Here is a 17,225-nt window from a genome sequence, read left to right on the forward strand (position 1 = left end):
GCAGAGAGAGGAATGGGGGCTGGTCTTAAAACAAACAGGAGGTGGTGGGAGCAACTTGGCAGAGTTTGAAGGAACGCATTCGGAAACAAGCTGTAGTCTGACAGAAAGGATAGGGGAACAGGGGACATACCTGTGAAAAAAGGAAAATGTGCGGTAATGTGAGGGAGGGAGAGGAGAGCTCAACACAGTGCATGCTTAAAGCATAGTGTGAGGGAAACATCCTTTACAACAAAACTTTTACAACGCAGTGCTTTTACAACGCATGTTTTACAACGAAAACCATTACAACGCATTGCGCTGGGGGGCGCTCTAGGATAGGGAATAGATTTAATTTACTATCCAACACCTACCCTAGTGTCCACGGGGACTGGAGTTGGAATAGTAAATTAAACTATCCAGCACCCCAAAGCGCTATGCTAAATGGAGGCTAGCCATTGGAACAGAGATGCGTCAGTCATTGTCCGAGCAGATTCGTGGGCGTTCCGGCGATTTTTTTTTGCTCTCCGCCCCTTTAACAACGTCATTGCGGCAGTGGGCGGATTTAAAAAAAAAAATGTTAGGTTTGTTTTGGTCATTCCTCCGAAGATGGCACTGGGCAGTAGCTTACTTGTGAAGCGCCGCAGTGCCGTCTTGAACCAGCGGACGTGGCCGCTCCGGGATGCTGGTTTGAAACTTTCGAGTTTCTTTCCCATCCCCATAACTCCCTATCGCTCCCACGGACGGACACTAACACTGGAAGCTAGGCCACACCCACTTCATCTACACAACAATCTCTCTCCCTACAATGCGATTTCACCACACTCCACCTACCCATCAGGTGAGATGTATCACAGTTAGAGCGCGACAGGCGGCAGATGAGCAATCAGCTGTGCACCGGATAGACGCCGGCCCGTGGGGCCCACCTCCCCCATGTTCGCCTCCGTGTCCCAGAATAGACTAACTGAGCCTTATGCATGGCCCGTGCACCAACCCCAGAGTAGAACTCGAGTTCACGATTAACAGCGGCGGGGCATACGCCAACATCTGCTAAGGTAGCTCCGTGTGCTAATGCTTTGCTGAGGTCGGCTAGTGACGTCGAAAGACAGGCAAACGCGGACTTTCACTCTTCCGAGGCTGATAGAATGAGTCTGGGGTCGGTTAGTTCCCTGCCTTGTTGCATGTGACCCCAGCGGTGCGGGTTACTCGTCTGTCCGATCACTGACATGGAAATAAAACAAGAAAAATAACCGGGCACCCCGCGAGTTCCAATTTCACCACACTCCACCTACCCATCATGTTTGTCAGCCCCTCCCCCGGCCTGCCAGGAAAGCCCCCATGCCAGGAAAGCCCCCCCCCCAGCAGCTGGGGCACTCTTATCCAACATGGCGGCGCCGTTCCCAACTGGAACCCAATCTGTAGTGAGGCGGGGCTGGAAGAAAGGCGACCATATGGGCCCATTTATATCACTAGTCTGTGTGACAACTGCTGGGCCAGCACCTGGTACCGCCACGCCTGCCTCTGATGGTGCCCACCACTGGCTTCTGCCTTGTGTGAATAAAGAGCATTATTAGCCAGCCTGATGTCTGAAGGATGAAAGGCTGAGTCAGTGCCGCAGGGATTTGAAATCTGACAAGCTGGTTAGGGTGAGATCTCTGAACCTGGCGCTCAGCTCACTGAGCTATGTCACAACAATCTCCGAGTGCTCTTATTCTGCGGGTGCCACACACATTTATATCAATTACAGGTGAGATGTATCACAGTTAGAGCGCGACAGGCGGCAGATGAGCAATCGGCTGTGCACCGGATGGACGCCGGCCCGTGTGGCCCACCTCCCCCATGTTTGCCTCCGTGTCCCAGAAGAGACTCACTGAGCCTTCTGCATGGCCCGTGCACCAACCCCAGAGTAGAACTCGAGTTCACGATTAACATCGGCGGGGCATACGCCAACATCTGCTAAGGTAGCTCCGTGGGCTAATGCTTTGATGTGGTCGGCTAGTGACGTCGAAGCACGGTCAACGCGGCCTTTCACTCTTCCGAGGCTGATAGAATGAGTCTGGGGTCGGTTAGCTCCCTCCCCTGCCTTGTTGCATGTGACCCCAGCAGTGCGGTTTACTCGTCTGTCCGATCACTGACATGGAAATAAAACAAGAAAAATAACCGGGCACCACGCGAGTTGAGTGCAGGGAGAGGTTGAAGTGCGGGAGCCATAGAGCAGTGTGACATGAATAGAGCAGCCACAAGACCTGCAGGAAAGTGGGAAGGAGCCGCGCGTCATGAGGAGAAAAAGACGTTTTACGATGGATTGTTCCAGACCGCCACCTACAGGTCACAGGTGGGTCCCAGAGGAGCCTCTGGGCTTCTGCCAGCGGCGCTGCGGCGCTCAGCCCCTTGCCCAGGTGCCACACTAAGAGATGTGCACACTCCACCCCCGAAGCACACAAGCCTGTGTGGGAGAGGGACATATGAAAGTGGCCAAGGGAGACAATGACCCTGTCCACCTGACAATCTCACAGGTCCACAAAAAGTTGCTTGTGCTTGCTCTCCTGCCCTGCTATTGGCATTGTAAATGACAATGCCATTTATTAATGTTTTTAAAAAAAAAAAATTAAAAAAAATAATGTCATGAGCAATGCCAATAGCTCTAACTTTTGCAAAGGCGAAACCGTTGCATTGTAAATGCTTGATTTAAATTTCCTAACTCCCCGCCTGGCCCTGCACCCGCCATCATCCCCGACTGCACTGCACGCCTGAAAAACTGCAGAAATGGGACCATAACAAATTAGACCCTTGTTGGAAAAACTGTTAGGCTATTGGTATGTTTCTATGCCTGTTGTGCAAAGCCCGAATTTAATTAAATTGGGGGACAAAGTGATGAAGGATATGGACATATTTTTTATCACATAGATCTATAGGGTATGCAATCTTGGGACTCTCTAAAAATCAGTAATACCCTCTTCGCTCTATGTGAGGGAAATAAATGGCTTTGGCCCTCATTGCAGCGAAACAAGTCATTGTAGCCCACTGGGTTAAAACCATTGTTTTGGGGGAGAGGGAGGGGCAGGGTTGTTAATTGTTTTTTGAAAAAGACTAAAATTATGATCTCTTGCATTTCATTTTGAATGTCCTCGCCGGCCAGCAGCTTAGGTGAATGGATGTGTAAATAAAGCTTCAATAAAAAATAATTGATTAATAAACCGGGCATACATTTGAATTTTACACATTAAAGAGAAATGGATACAATAGTCACCAAAGAGGTTATGAGAATTTCACTCCCAGTATAAACATACCTGACAGCACTTTAGGTGAGCAAGTAGTGGTAGTTTGAAGGGATGAGGCCCCTCTACCTTAGTTGAGCTTGGTGGCAAGGGAAGCCTACATCCATAATTCTTCTTTCACATGCATCCAGTGTAAAGCCACAGCCGCCTTTATAAGGCTTGGGTAAAAAGAATACAGCTTTAACTATGTCTTATAATATATATTTCATAATAATAATAATGTATTCATTAATGCAAACTTTAATTTTAAATGAGCGTGTGGACATTTTTCATTTGGGGAACTTCAAGATCCAGTTTGTCATTAGAAGTGCCCTTTCTTCCCCCAACCTCCTTTCTCTCTGTAGCTCCTCTTTTCTCCTCGACCCTCCATCACACACTTTATTTATTATGATTCTTTCCACCTCTTCCTTGGGTGCAACCATTCGTTGTCTGATCCTTCCTAATGCGGCTGTTTGTCAGGTTTTGCAGCAGGAGCACACTATGAGCAGTCTGAAGCATGAAATTCGAACATGCGAGTCTGAGAAGTTGGACCTTAAGGAGACTATACAGAAGCTAGAGCGGAAGCTGCAGAGCACCCAGAGCCTACAGCAAGATACAGAAGAAGAGGTAGAGTCACCCTCACCCCCCGGAGTCCTTTTATTCGTATCTCTCAAGGGAACAATGTAAACCAGGCTTTGCACTGTGGGTTATTTTGTAGACTCCCAGTGGAATGGGAATTGCCGGTCAGGATTTGACTGCCCCCCACCATCTTGTGTCTTTCCCTAATGCCAAGGTGATAAGGAGGCCCATTATTGCCTCTGCTGACTCAGTTTGTTTCTTGTACAGGTCAAGAAGAGCGAAGACTTCATCCGGCAGCTGAAGGCAGAGCTGACATCTTGCCAGACATGCAGAGACTCTGCTGAGGCCAGTTTGCAACTAAAAGAGGATAGAATTAGAGGGCTGCAGTCGGAGGCAGACTTGTTGCGACAGAAAGTTAAGGAACTTCAGAAAGAGGTATTCACTACTAAACAAAGTAATGCACAGTGTTCAGTCTTATACTTGTGCAGTGTGTTTTGTTAACCAGGGCTGGTAATATGTTATTATTATGGCAAAGGGGCCATGAAAACGTCAATCAGTAACCTGCCATGTGACTGTTTGCTATATCCTTCCTGGTACATCTAACATAATGGAGTCCGGTATCCAAACTGATACATTGTACACATAGTTGGCAGCAATAGACATTTCCTGGTAGAGATTTCTGCCCACAGATTCTGCATTTTAAGAATGTCTGCCAGGCACCAGATTGGATCCATAAACTTTTCTCTTCAGTAGTGGATCTCCAACGCTTCCATGGGACCTCACATGACTTCATGCACTTTTTCATCCATTTGGGTCAGATAACATCCAGCTACATATATGGCACCTCCTGCCCTTCATACATAAGCATCATTGGCATGTCTGTGAGGATCATTTTGATGAAAATGCTATGCTGGAACAGTGGAAGCACTTGCAGCAAATCTCCGATGCCATTCATCCCCCATATCATGGTGACTGATCATGATTTTTTTGTTTTGGAGAAACGAACCAGGTCGGGTTTTTCTTTCTGCAAAACAAAAAGTCAATGGCCCTAGTATGCAGAGAGCTTTGGCCCTGGTATGCAGAGCATTTTGGCCTTGATGAGCAGGGACTTTTCACCCTATCGGAGAGGGCCAGTCGTTTGTTCTTTGCCTATCATTGCAGTTGTGGACACCAAAATGGGCACAGAGCTTCCAGTGTTCTGAAACAAATTGCTCTTCAACAAACTGACCAAGCTTTTCCTAGACCACTCTGGATGAGGCTCCTCCAGGGTAATATGGAGGTTTGCCCATCTCTAAATGAAACTAGGCAACTGTGAGTTTGGCTGGACAGGAGAACCACTGATTTACAGTCTTATTTCTGTCCCACTTTGCTCCCAATTGACCCCTTTGTGTTGCTTTAATGAGAACCCTCTAGGAAATTCCTTTTTCCCACATCTCCTTGATGACCCTCTTGTGTATGATGTGTTGCTTTGTTATGTGTCCTTGTTTGCTAGAGAAATGCCCTAACTGAAGATATGTGTACAAGAAGATTTGGGTCTCAAAGTATGTTTAGTGTTACTTTGCATTTCCCATTCTCAGTTATATTTTCTTTGTTCAGTTTCTGTTATTGTTTAATTGTCGATGCTGTGTGTGTGTGTGTGTGTGTGTGGGGGGGTATATGATGTCTGATTTCAAATTGTTTATTAAAAGTTTTTTTGTCTACACATAGGCAATGGAAAATGCAGAAAATTTAAGCGGCTCAATGATGGCATCTGAAACATTGAAAGAAAAGCTACATATGAAAACAGAGGAGCTGCAGCACATGCTCAAACAGCTCCAGAAATCCCAGGATGCTCTGCAAAGTACAGTACAAGCAAAGGAGGCATCCCTGCAGAAGGCTGATGATGAGGTGCAGTATTCAGGAGACAAAAGACACACATATGTTTTAGGATACGCTTCAACCCAGCATAGAAGACTGTCTCTCTCCAATAATTAAGTTTGTGTTTTTAATCTACAGGTGGACACTATTTAATATATCTTCATTATTAAAATATCAGAACTACATATAAAATAATGCTGTTTTAGCTCATAAGCTCAAGAGTCCCTGTGAGCACTGCAAGGTTATAGCACTTTTGAAATGTGTGCTGTATGAATACATGTTAAGTATCATTAAACCAGATTAGGAATGTCTGTTCAGCTGATGGCACAAACGAAGGCCGAAATTCTTAGTTTTGGTTGCGCTGCTGCAAACATTCCGGCAAGACAAACGTAGGGGTCCGTTACCATTCATACTGTTCAATATGCAAAGGACTGTCATGGAGGCATATTATTACATTTCTGATGCATGCTCCTAACTGTTGATTCCACACTTTGTGATGTTCCCAGACGGTATCCTGGATTTAGAAGAATTTTCAGTATAGCCCCTGTGCACCAAACGGTGGGCTAATACAGCTCCACATTCGCTCTGCACAGCCTTGGAAGTAACGACTGGGGGTGCATATAAGTACTAACGTAGCACTCTGATGTCAGTTCTTTTCTTTCTGCACTTTCATAGGCAGTTCTTGAGCCAGCTCATGCTTTTTTATTTTCAGTTGATGAGTTTCTCCTAAATTCTTTTTAGTGTGCAGGTAACATGTTCTCTTCCAGGGGATACTCATCAATAGTCATATGCACTGAATAATCCCTGCCCACGTGCGGGACCCCGGAGCATATACAACAATACATATATATATGTGTATGTTTAGAACCTTAAGTACATAGTACTATTCAAACATACATATATTCATGTATAAACACATAAATATGGAGCCTATTATATATCCAATAGGCTAAAAGGCCAAAATGACATGTATTTCTATAGTGTGAAAATAATATCACATACCAATACTGTAATAGAGAGCATGCACTGCAACAACAACCTTTTACTTTCAGAAAAGAAAATAGGGAATAGCAGGCAATTAGCCCAGAGGCTGCATAGATAAATAATATCACTATATAGAAAAACTGGCACCTTGCCTTTAAAGCTTCCAAGAACCTGGACATCGTGCCTTTAAGACCTCAAGGAGCCCCTTGCTCTCATCATGCACCACAGATGACAGTTAGGTCAGTTCTTTTTTTCGGCTCCCTCTGTGAGGATCCTGGAGCTTGAGCTTGTCAGTGTTTTACTTTTCTAGTCAGAAATTGGTTTTTAACAACTTTATTTGAAGTTTTTTGTTGCTGGGATTGTTTTCCAGTAAATTTCTGACAATTTAACAATTATTGTTTGGTCAGAAAAGCCAGCTTTATTCTACAGGTGTCCTTCTTGTGGGAAGAAGATGACTAAACCTGACCCTCACTCTGTGTGCATTGTGTGCTTGCCATCCTCACACAACCCAGAGGTTTGTTATCATTTCCAACAATTTTCTAAAAGAACTCTGTGAGACAGAGAGAAGATCAGTCTTCTTGCCTCGTTGGAGAGAGGAAAACACCATAAAAGTGGCCTAGAGAGTAAGCCTACCTCTAAGAAGCCCTCCTCTCAGGAAAAACAGAAGAAGCGGCAAAGATCTGCCTCGCCAACCTCCAAAAGTAAGAAAATTCCTGAGTGCTCGCCGACAAGATCGGCGTCGGAACAACATGTGAGACTCTCCTCAACGTCGAGGGACAGATCGCCGTCGACACAAAGAGAACATCCATCGACAAGTAAACAGACGTCAAGGCATACTACTTCGGGCTCGAAGTATGGTTCCGACAGACCTAAGTCGTCGTCGAAGCCTCCTTCAATGTCGAGGTCTCCACCTCCTTCCAGAAGTTCGGCGCCAAGAGGATCGACGGCAAGATCACCTTCACGGACCCACAGGCGGTCGACGTCGAGGGCACGTTCCCCGTCGAAGTAGTCAACGTCGAAGACACCGCATGTACACCGACAGTCGACGTCAAGAACACCCTCACGGTCGACTTTGAAGAGACCAACATTGAGAACATCACCGCAACGGCGTGAATCCTTAAGTGGATCTCCGCAGTAGCGGTCGACGTTGATGGTGGCACATTCCGTGTTGTCGTCGCGACATCGCTCGACGTCGAGGGACAGAAATCCTGACATTTCTGCTGGGGTCATACCAGAGAAGCCTAGATCGGTGTTGAGATCCCTACGCTCAATGTCGAGAGGACAATCTTCGTAACCTGATATCTCCATCATCCAGATTATGCTGGAGGGCTCTCCAACTCCCAGAGAAAAGTCTCCTTCAATCCATATCTCACCAAGATGGCTAGAAAGTGTAAGGCACTGGAAAGTTACTCCCAGGTCTTCTGAGGAACCTCCTCCAACAGAATCCTTGAGACCCTCTCCTCGCAGGTCTCCGAGACGATCTAGATCTCCGTCACGAAGGCGTTCACATTCAAGAGGGCGCCCAAGATCTTGCCATTCTGCTACTCCGAAGAAGAGATGGAGGTCTCCAGCAACAACCTCATCTTCCAGGTCTTCCTTTAGGGACTATTCACTAACCCTATCTTCGACACCGCCATCTAGGGTTTCCAAGATTGACGATATCGGAACTTTCAATGAAGTGCTCTGCAGGGGTGCCAGCAAGTTGAACATCAATATGACTGCACCACCAATTTCAACTTCCGCAATATTTGAAACCCTGCATCATAGGTCTTCGGCCAGACCTCTTCTTTCTTTAGTCCCAGGTCTGCTAGAGCCAGCAACGCAGACTTTCCTAACTCCATCCACAGTGGGCTCGGCTCCCACTCGGATCTTAAAGACGTTTAAGGCCCCAGAACAAGACCCGTTGTTTCTTCGTGCAGACCAACCTCCAGATTCTGTCAGTGGAGGTGGCCAGAAAAGCACATTCCGCTACCTCCACCTCTGTTCCTCTAAAAAAGGACAGTAAAAATATGGATTCCTTGGGGAAGCGGATGTGTAATACCTCTGCGTCAGTCATGAAAGTGGCTACTGCTTCCGCTCTTCTAGGTCGGTACGACAGATCACCGTGGGACTCTTTGGCAAGGTTTACGGACAAAACGAGATTGCCAGGAAATCCTGCATTAGTGGCAAACCAAGTAATCAGTGCCGCTGCTGACTCAGCATATTTAGCGGCCCATGGATATTCCCACGGCATTTGCTCGAGAGGTTCAGCATGGCTTTGTTTCACGGGTCTCAAACCTAATGCACAGAGGAAGATTGTCAACCTTCCCTTTAATGGCTCTTCTCTGTTCGGGTCCCACGCCGATGACGAGATGTCCAAAATGAAAAATGAATTGGACACACTAAAGGCTGTTGGGTTGGAAAAGCGGAAAGAATTCTGAAGAAGGTTTTGTCCCTATGATCGGCGTTCCTTTCAGCAGATGGTTCAAACCCCTCACTGGACCACGCAAAACCAAAGTCAGACACAATCAAGGTCTCACTACCAACAGAGGAGACCTGGATGAGGGAGAGCACTGCAGAAACAACATTCAGCGGCTCCTAAACCACCAACAAAAAAATTAGGTGCGGCTTTCTCCATGCCTGTTCACCACTCCGGTGGTGGGGAAGTATTTCTTTACATCTGGGGGAGTGGAAAAAGATTACAAAGGACAAGTGGGTAATCAATATTTTGCAGAATGGGTATCTGCTCAAGTTCAAATCTCCACCTCCATCAATCCCTCTGCAAGAAAATTCTATCCACGATCACCATTTGTTACAAGCGGAGGTGAACATTCTTCTACAAAAAGCGCCATAGGAAAAGTTCCCATTCCACAAAGGAAACAGGGGATTTATTCTCGCTATTTCCTCATGACAAAAAGAGGCCCCACCACAGAATTCAGAACAGTACTGGACTTAAGGCTGTTGAACAAATTCATTTGCAAAGAAAAGTTTTGAATGTTGGCACTGCATCAAATCTTCCCACAACTTCATCAAGGGGACTGGATGTGCTCCATCGATTTGCAGAACGCATACCTCCACATTCCAGTGTCCAAGAAACATCGCACATTTCTAAGGTTTCAAGTTTCATTCCAGCATTACCAATTCACGGTGCTTCCGTTCGGGCTCAAATCAGCCCCTCGAACATTCTCGAAATGCATGGCTGTGTTGGCAGCTTCTCTCCGCAACCAGAGGATTTTCATATATCCCTACCTGGACAACTGGCTTCTGAAGAGCTCGTCCCCTGCCCTGCTGCAGACTCATCTCTTGTACTGTCTTCAGCTACTAAACTCAAATTCAAGAAATAGATCTTCAATCCAACACAGAGGATCCACTACCTGGGTGCCTCCCTGAATACCGAAAAAGCAAGCGTGTGTCCTTCGGACGAAAGGTTATCCTCAATTCACAAGAGTCAACCTCCTTTACACACAACGTCCCACAGTCCGACAGGTGTCATCACTGCTGGGCTCAATGGCGTCATGCATTTTCATCGTACCAAATGCAAGGTTGAACATGCGTCCTCTACAACAATGTCTGGAGGACCACTGGATGCAGGTATCATAACGCTGGGAAGATCATGTTAATCTCCATCAATCAGCCAGGGATTCCATCAGATGGTGGATGAAGCGATCCCACCTGATGAAGGGAGTCCTTTTTCACCTGCATCCCCCTACTCAGACGATAGTCACAGATGCCTCACTCCAAGGATGGGGTGCTCATATGGGTCCTCTGCAAGTTCAAGGTCTGTGGTCAGAAACAGTACGAGGTTACCACATCAACCTCTTAGAGCTGAGCCGTGCATCTATTACTCAAATCACTGCACCTTTCGCTCCAGTCTCGGTCCATTCTGATTCAAATGGACAATACAACGACGATGTATTACTTGAACAAACAGGCAGGTACCTGATCGAGACCTCTTTCCATAGAGTCTCAGACCATCTGGAAATGGCTTCTCGCCTTTCATCTCCAGGGGACTCTCAACTCCCAGACAGATGCCATAAGCAGACACTTCTTCGAAGCTCACGACTGGGTGCTCAACAACGAAGTCGCTCAAAACATCTTTCAAAACTTCGGAGTGCCAGACATCGACCTATTTGCAGATGCGGTAAACGCAAAATGTCCCGTCTTCTCATCCAGGTTCCTCAACCAGGATCTCACAGGAATGTCCTTTTGATAGAATGGTCTCAGGTATTACTGTACGCCTTTCCACCGATTCCGTTGATTCCCACAGTAATCAACAAGTTCTACAGGACCAACACCGGAATGATCCTGATAGCCCCAGAATGGCCTCGTCAGTGGTGGTATCCGGACCTTCTTTAGCTCTCGGAAGTACCACACAAGAGGTTGCCATGCCGTCCGGATCTGTTATCCAAGCACACAGGGAAGGTGTTTCACCCTAATCTCTCCTCCCTACGGTTGACAGCATAGCTCCTGAAGTTATACAGTATGGATACCTACAGTTGACTTCAGAATGCATGAACATTCTCAAAGAAGCAAAGATACCTTCCACTAGGAAATCGTATGCCTTCAAGTGGAAGCGTTTTTACCTATGGTGTGTGAACAATGGACATGATCCCGTCCGGGGTCAAGAACAGGTGATTTTACCATATTTACTGCATTTGTGCAAATCTGGTCTTCAGTTCTCCTCTATTAAAGTCCATCTTGGAGTTATCACAGCATATAGAAAGTCCCCTACTCAGCTTTCCTTTTTCAAAATTCCTGTGGTCAAAGATTTCCTTGAGGGTTTAGGGAAAGGTTTACCCCCCAATCAGGGCTCCTTCTCCTCCATGGGAGCTTAACATTGTTTTAACAAAGTTGATGGGGCCTCCTTTCGAACCTATTCATAGAGCTTCTTTACAATATTTGACATGGAACGCCGCTTTTCTAGTGGCTATTACATCTGCTTGCAGAGTGAGTGAGATCCAGGCGCTGTGTTATAAAGAGTCTTACTCTATGTTTCATGCTAACAGAGTGGTCCTAAGAACATATCAGAGTTTGTTACCTAAAGTATCCTCGGATTTCCATATTAATCAGTCAATCACACTCCCTACCTTCTTCCCGAATCCTTCAAATCTGCCAGAAAGGTCCCTCCATTCTCTGGACCTCAAGAGGGTTCTGAAGTTTTATTTAGAAAAAACAAAGGAACTGAGAAAATCGGACAATCTGTTTATTAACTATGGTTCCATAAACACCGGATCTGCAGCTTCCAAAAGATCTATCTCTAGGTGGATAGTGTCTTGCATATCATTCTTTTTTTTAAAAATAATTATTTCTATTTGCATTTTCAAACCAAGAAAACATAGTAAGCATGTCACAGCAGATTGTCCAACACATCCCACTCTTCCCCCACCCGCCACCCACCGCCCCAAATATAGCGCAAATCATCTCACTTCATATTTATATATGAACAAGCCATCCATATCCCAAATATATAGCTCCATCCAAGTCCTTCCCCTATACATTAGTGCTGTCAATGTAACATACCCTACCCCCTCAGAACCCCCATTCATGCCATAGTAACATTGCCATTTCCCCCATACTCTATAAAACTTCTTCATGCAACCTCTCGCTTTATAGGTAACTCTTTCAGCTGCCATATAAATGTCCATACCCCTCCTCCATTCATCAAGCCTCGGGGGGGTTCGAGGCTCCCCATACCCGCGCCACATCCCTCTTGGCCACCACTAATGCCAGTGTTAGAAAAATGAGATGAGGTTGCGTCAAATCTACCTCGTTCGTTATCCCCAGCAAGACTAGTTTAGGCTCCAGGGGTGGGGTCATTTCGAGTATTTCCCCAAGCTCCCTCAGTATCCTGGCCCAGTATCTCTGGAGGACCCCACACTCCCAGATGGTGTGGTAAAAGTTGCCCTTGGCATGTCCACAACGCAGACAATTAGGGTCATTGGCTCGCCCCATCCGATGTAGACGGTATCTATCGTAATAGACTCTATGTAGAATTTTGAATTGAATAAGTCGGAGTCGGGATTTTATTGCCACTTCCCTAAGGTGCATCAGGGCAGTCTCCCTTTCCAGCGCGTCCATCTCCCCTAGGTTTGATTCCCATACACTTTTCAGTTTCACAAGTCAGTCCGGCATGTTGTTAAGTAGGGTTTTATAAGTCAGTGAAACCAACTTAGCCTGTACCTGGTCCTGCAGCAGACGACCCTCTAACGGAGCATATTCCGGCAAGAGATCCGAGAGCGCCTCTTCCGCCTGCCAGGCGTGGCGTATTTGCGCATATTTTAAAAATGTATTGTGGTGCAAACCGTACTCTGCTCTTAATTCCTGGAAGGACTTCAGGGCTCCCCTCCGCTGGAGGACACCCAGCACTGAGATACCTATATCATCCCATCGTCGGAACCCTCTTAGCTTATGTAATTCCCGTAGCCATGCACATTTCCAAATTGGGGTTTGTCTCGAGGGTTTATGCTGCCAGCCAATCCGTCTTGTTGTCCTGTCCCACAGCTCTACGTTCACCCTTGTTGCTGACAGCAGTGCTTCCTTCCCCCTCCCTCCATATATGTAGTGTAGACATGTACGGCGTTCCAGTTTTTCCCTCTCCAGTCTATATGTGGGGTGATCTACCGGGGCATGTAGCCAGTCATTGATTGGTGCGGGGTGTTCTGCCCAGTAGTAGGCCTCAATATTGGGAAGGGAAATCCCTCCATTATATTGGTTCCTCTGTAGGGACTCCAGAGCTATCCTGGGCTGTTTCCTTAACCAAAGCAGATCTCTAAGTCCCTCGTTTATCTCTTTAAAAACCTGACGCGGAAGGGAGAAGTACTCGTTTTGTAGTGCCTACAGAAATCGCGGTAGGGTGATCATTTTGTACATTGCCGCCCGTCCTAACATTGTGAGGGGGGAGGGTCTTCCATCTGATCGCGTCCTCCTTAAAATTCGTAAGAACTCATTGGATGTTTTTCGTATACGAGATAGAACTGTTGCTTGTTATATAAATCCCTAAGTATGTGAACCCTTCTGTCGTCACCCGTAATGCTGCGGGCAAGGCCGGCCCCAAGCTTTCATCCCCAGGGCTATACAGGATCGACTTGTGCCAATCTATAGTATAGCCTGAGCGCGACCCATATCGGCCCAATAACGTAAACAGGCGTGGTATCGAGACCTCCGGGGATGTAATATATAACAGGATGTCATCCACATATAGCGAGATTTTCTCTTCATGCCCCTCCCCTCGCCGAACTTTAAAACCAGTTATCTGTCTATCTTGACGTATTTCGCAGGCCACCACTTCTATGGTGAGGGCGAACAACAGCGGCGACAGGGGACATCCCTGACGGGTCCCCCTCCTTCTAGGGAAGTCCTCGAACAGCACACCATTAACTTTGACCCTCGCTCGTGGATCCGTGTAAAGAAGAGTAATCCATTTCCGAAACTTCGGACGAAATCCAAACTTTATCAGCACGCTATCTAAAAAGGGCCAATGGACCGCATCAAACGCTTTTTCAGCATCCAGGGAGAGAAACACATGGGGCTCCTCCCGTGCAAACAATTCCATCAACCAGTTGTGCGTCCTTCGCAGGCTGTGCCTAGTCGCCCTATCTGGCATGATAGTCTGATCTACATGGATCAAGCCTGTAATCACCTTTCTTAGTCGCAGGGCCAGGATTGTCGCTAGGAGTTTTACCTCTATGTTCAACAACGATATGGGGCGACATGATGAACATTCGTCTGGCGGTTTGCCCTGCTTATAGATGGGAACTATTGTGGCCATTCGGAGATCCGGCGGAAGCATCCCCTCCTCTATCGCCCCAGTGAACAAGGCCAACATATGAACAGTAAGGAGGTCCGCCGTTTTTTTAAAGAATTCCGCGGGAGACCTGTTACGACCAGGAGAGTTCCCCGGGTGTAGCTTAGCAAGTGCTTCCCGCACCTCTGCAACTGTAATCTCTAACTCCAGGCTCTCTCGAGCCTCTACGCCCAAACTGGGGGTCTCCACCTCCTCTAAAAACTGACCAATCTCGGCCGATGAGCCTAGGTCTCTAGCCTTGTGGAATTCCTCGTAATAAGCTGCAAATGCATGCGCTATCTGTGTGTCTGTTCTACTAGGTCGGCCATCCGCGCCCGTCACCTGGTCTACCCATCTCGCCTCCTGTTCCCTACGACTCAACCATGCCAACAGTTTCCCACATTTGTCCCCTACTTCATATAGTCTATGCAAGGTCGCCTGTGCCTGCGTCTTGGCCTCATTACTCGTCAGGGCCTTGTATTGCTGCTGGGCATCCAGCACTCTTCGGAGCGCGGGTACTCCCCCGTCCAGGACATATTGCTGTTCGAGCTCCAAGATTCGAGTTTCCAGGTCCCTGATGTCCCCCTGCAGTCTCCTCCTGTCCTCTGCTATTCTATTTTGTATTTTATCACTCAGGACAGCCTTCAGAGCTTCCCAAATCGTCAACCCCGACTGTACGGAGCCCAGATTGTCTGCCAGGTAGACCTTCACATCCGCCCGGAATCCTCGCAGTAGGTCCCTATTCTGGAGATCCCAGGCCGCCAATCTCCACTTCCCACTCTTCGCCCCTAGCCTCGATCCCAGCGTCACCAACATCGACGAGTGGTCTGAGATGCCACGTGCCAGGAATTCTGCTCGGCTCACAGCATCCAGCGCACGGCGGGGCAGGAAGACGTAGTCCAGTCTGGAATACGTCCTGTGCGCCCCGGAGAAATAAGAGTACATTCTAGTCTATGGGTGTAGCCATCTCCAGGCATCCATTAGCCCCACCAAGTCGATAAATCGTGCTAGAGGGGAGTGTACCGGGGGGTCCACTCGATCCCCTGACCTGTCCAATGAGGGGTGAACCACGTCATTAAAATCTACACCCACCACGTGTAGAGAGCCCGGTGTATTCAGAATAATATCAGTCACCTTTGCGAGGGTTCTGGCCTGTAGCCTAGGGGGTGCATATACTGACACCACTGTCATCTTCTGGCGCCTCCAAGTCCCCGTTACTCCAACATATGTACCTTGTGGGTCTGTCCATGTGTCTGTAACTATAAACGGGGGGGATTTCCTAACCAGAATGGCCACCCCTCTGGAACCTGACGTATACCCCGCATGGGCCATTACCTTGTACGCCCCTCTAGCCAAGAAACCACACCGTGTCCCATGTAGATGCGTTTCCTGTAGTAATACTATGTCTGGGGCCATCCTTTTAACTAAGGCCATGACCAATCCCCGTTTTATCTTTGCGCCCAGACCGTTTACATTCCAGGTAAGGATTTTGACTGATCCGCCAACTGGCGCCTCTATCTCAGGGCCACCCGTCCTTTCAGAACACATCAAACTGGGTCAGGACCTGTCTCGGCAAGTACCCGGTGTAGGGTGTATGGGCGTAGTGAACTCTCCTGTCTGTAACATGCTTAAGATAAATAACCAGAACCTCAAATCCCTCCAACCTACAACCCCCTGAAACTCCCCTCCCTCCCCCGACCCTCCTACTGATTCACCCCAAACACACCCCCCTCCCTACCTCCCTCCCCCAGCCAGACCCATCGCCATCATAATGATAGAGATACAGTTGTTCAGGTGAAGGAGGTCTGTCGCCCTCCCCATGCTCCCCCGCTACAAACTTGCCCGCTTCACCCTCCTGCAAGAGATTGGTGTGAAGGCATAAATCACAAACATATAATTAAAGAAACAATAGAAAATAGCTATCAGTCCAATACTGTTGAAGCAAACAGTTATAGAGAGAAAAAGAGGATAAAAAGGAAAAAAGAAGGAGGCGGTGGTCAACTTGCGTGCTCTCGGCTACAATGTCCACAATAGGCTGACCCGTGTTGTCCCTTCCTCATGAGTTGGAGTCCTGCGGGTCCCTCTGCGAAGCCTCAGTGTCCTGGGTGTGTCCCTGCTCCATGACCTTTATGGCTGCTACCAGGGGGTGCGTCGAGCACCCCTCCAGGTCCTCTTCCTCTGAGGTGGTATTACCAGGCTCGTCTTCGCCCTCCGATTGTGCCTTCTCTGCCAGGCAGCGAAAACATGAGCCCGTCAGCCGAATCGATTCAAGAGAGGCTGTGCTTTTTCGTCGCCTTCTCCGTGTTCCAGAAACCCTGTACGGGGGGGCCGCCACGTCCCGGCCTTCCTCGCCACTGCCGTACTCGCTGCGGCTTCGGAGATCCTCGAGAGTTTTCCCCAGGCTGGTCCAGTTCTGGCGGTCCCCGTTCCCCCGTCGGCAGCCTCCCCAGCGGTGGGTGTTCCTCCAGCCACTGCCAAGCCACCTCCGGGATTGGAAAAAATAGGTCTTCTCCTTGTATATCACTTTTAGCTTTGCAGGGAATAGCAACATATATTGTATTTGAAGTGTTCTCGGCTTGGCTTTGACGGAATTGAAGGATCGCCGTTGCTTTTGCACATCCTGGCTGTAATCCGGGAAGATCATTATGTGTTCATTTTCGTGCCGGATAACCCCAAGTTTCCTAGCCTCTCGAAGGATCATTTCCCAGTCTAAGAAGTTTAAGAAACGAGCAATGACGGGCCTTGGCCGCGCCCCAGCCGGAGGTCTCGCCATCCGTGCTCTATGGGCCCTCTCGATGACAAAGCAAGTG

The 17,225-nt window shown here is 47.8% G+C and overlaps 1 protein-coding gene across 8 annotated transcripts in view; it reads left to right on the forward strand.

Annotated features, from left to right (window-relative positions):
* Positions 1-17,225, forward strand: part of PMFBP1 (polyamine modulated factor 1 binding protein 1) — a 2,317,386-nt gene that overhangs the window by 863,224 nt on the left and 1,436,937 nt on the right. For all 8 annotated transcript variants that reach the window (XM_078668626.1, XM_078668631.1, XM_078668625.1 and 5 more), the window contains 3 exons: positions 3,714-3,860; positions 4,080-4,247; positions 5,520-5,699. In XM_078668626.1, the coding sequence (XP_078524752.1) occupies positions 3,714-3,860; positions 4,080-4,247; positions 5,520-5,699 (495 nt within the window). The remainder of the gene's footprint in view (positions 1-3,713; positions 3,861-4,079; positions 4,248-5,519; positions 5,700-17,225) is intronic.

This window comes from Lissotriton helveticus, chromosome 12, assembly GCF_964261635.1.
Source record: "Lissotriton helveticus chromosome 12, aLisHel1.1, whole genome shotgun sequence".
NCBI lineage: Eukaryota > Metazoa > Chordata > Amphibia > Caudata > Salamandridae > Lissotriton > Lissotriton helveticus.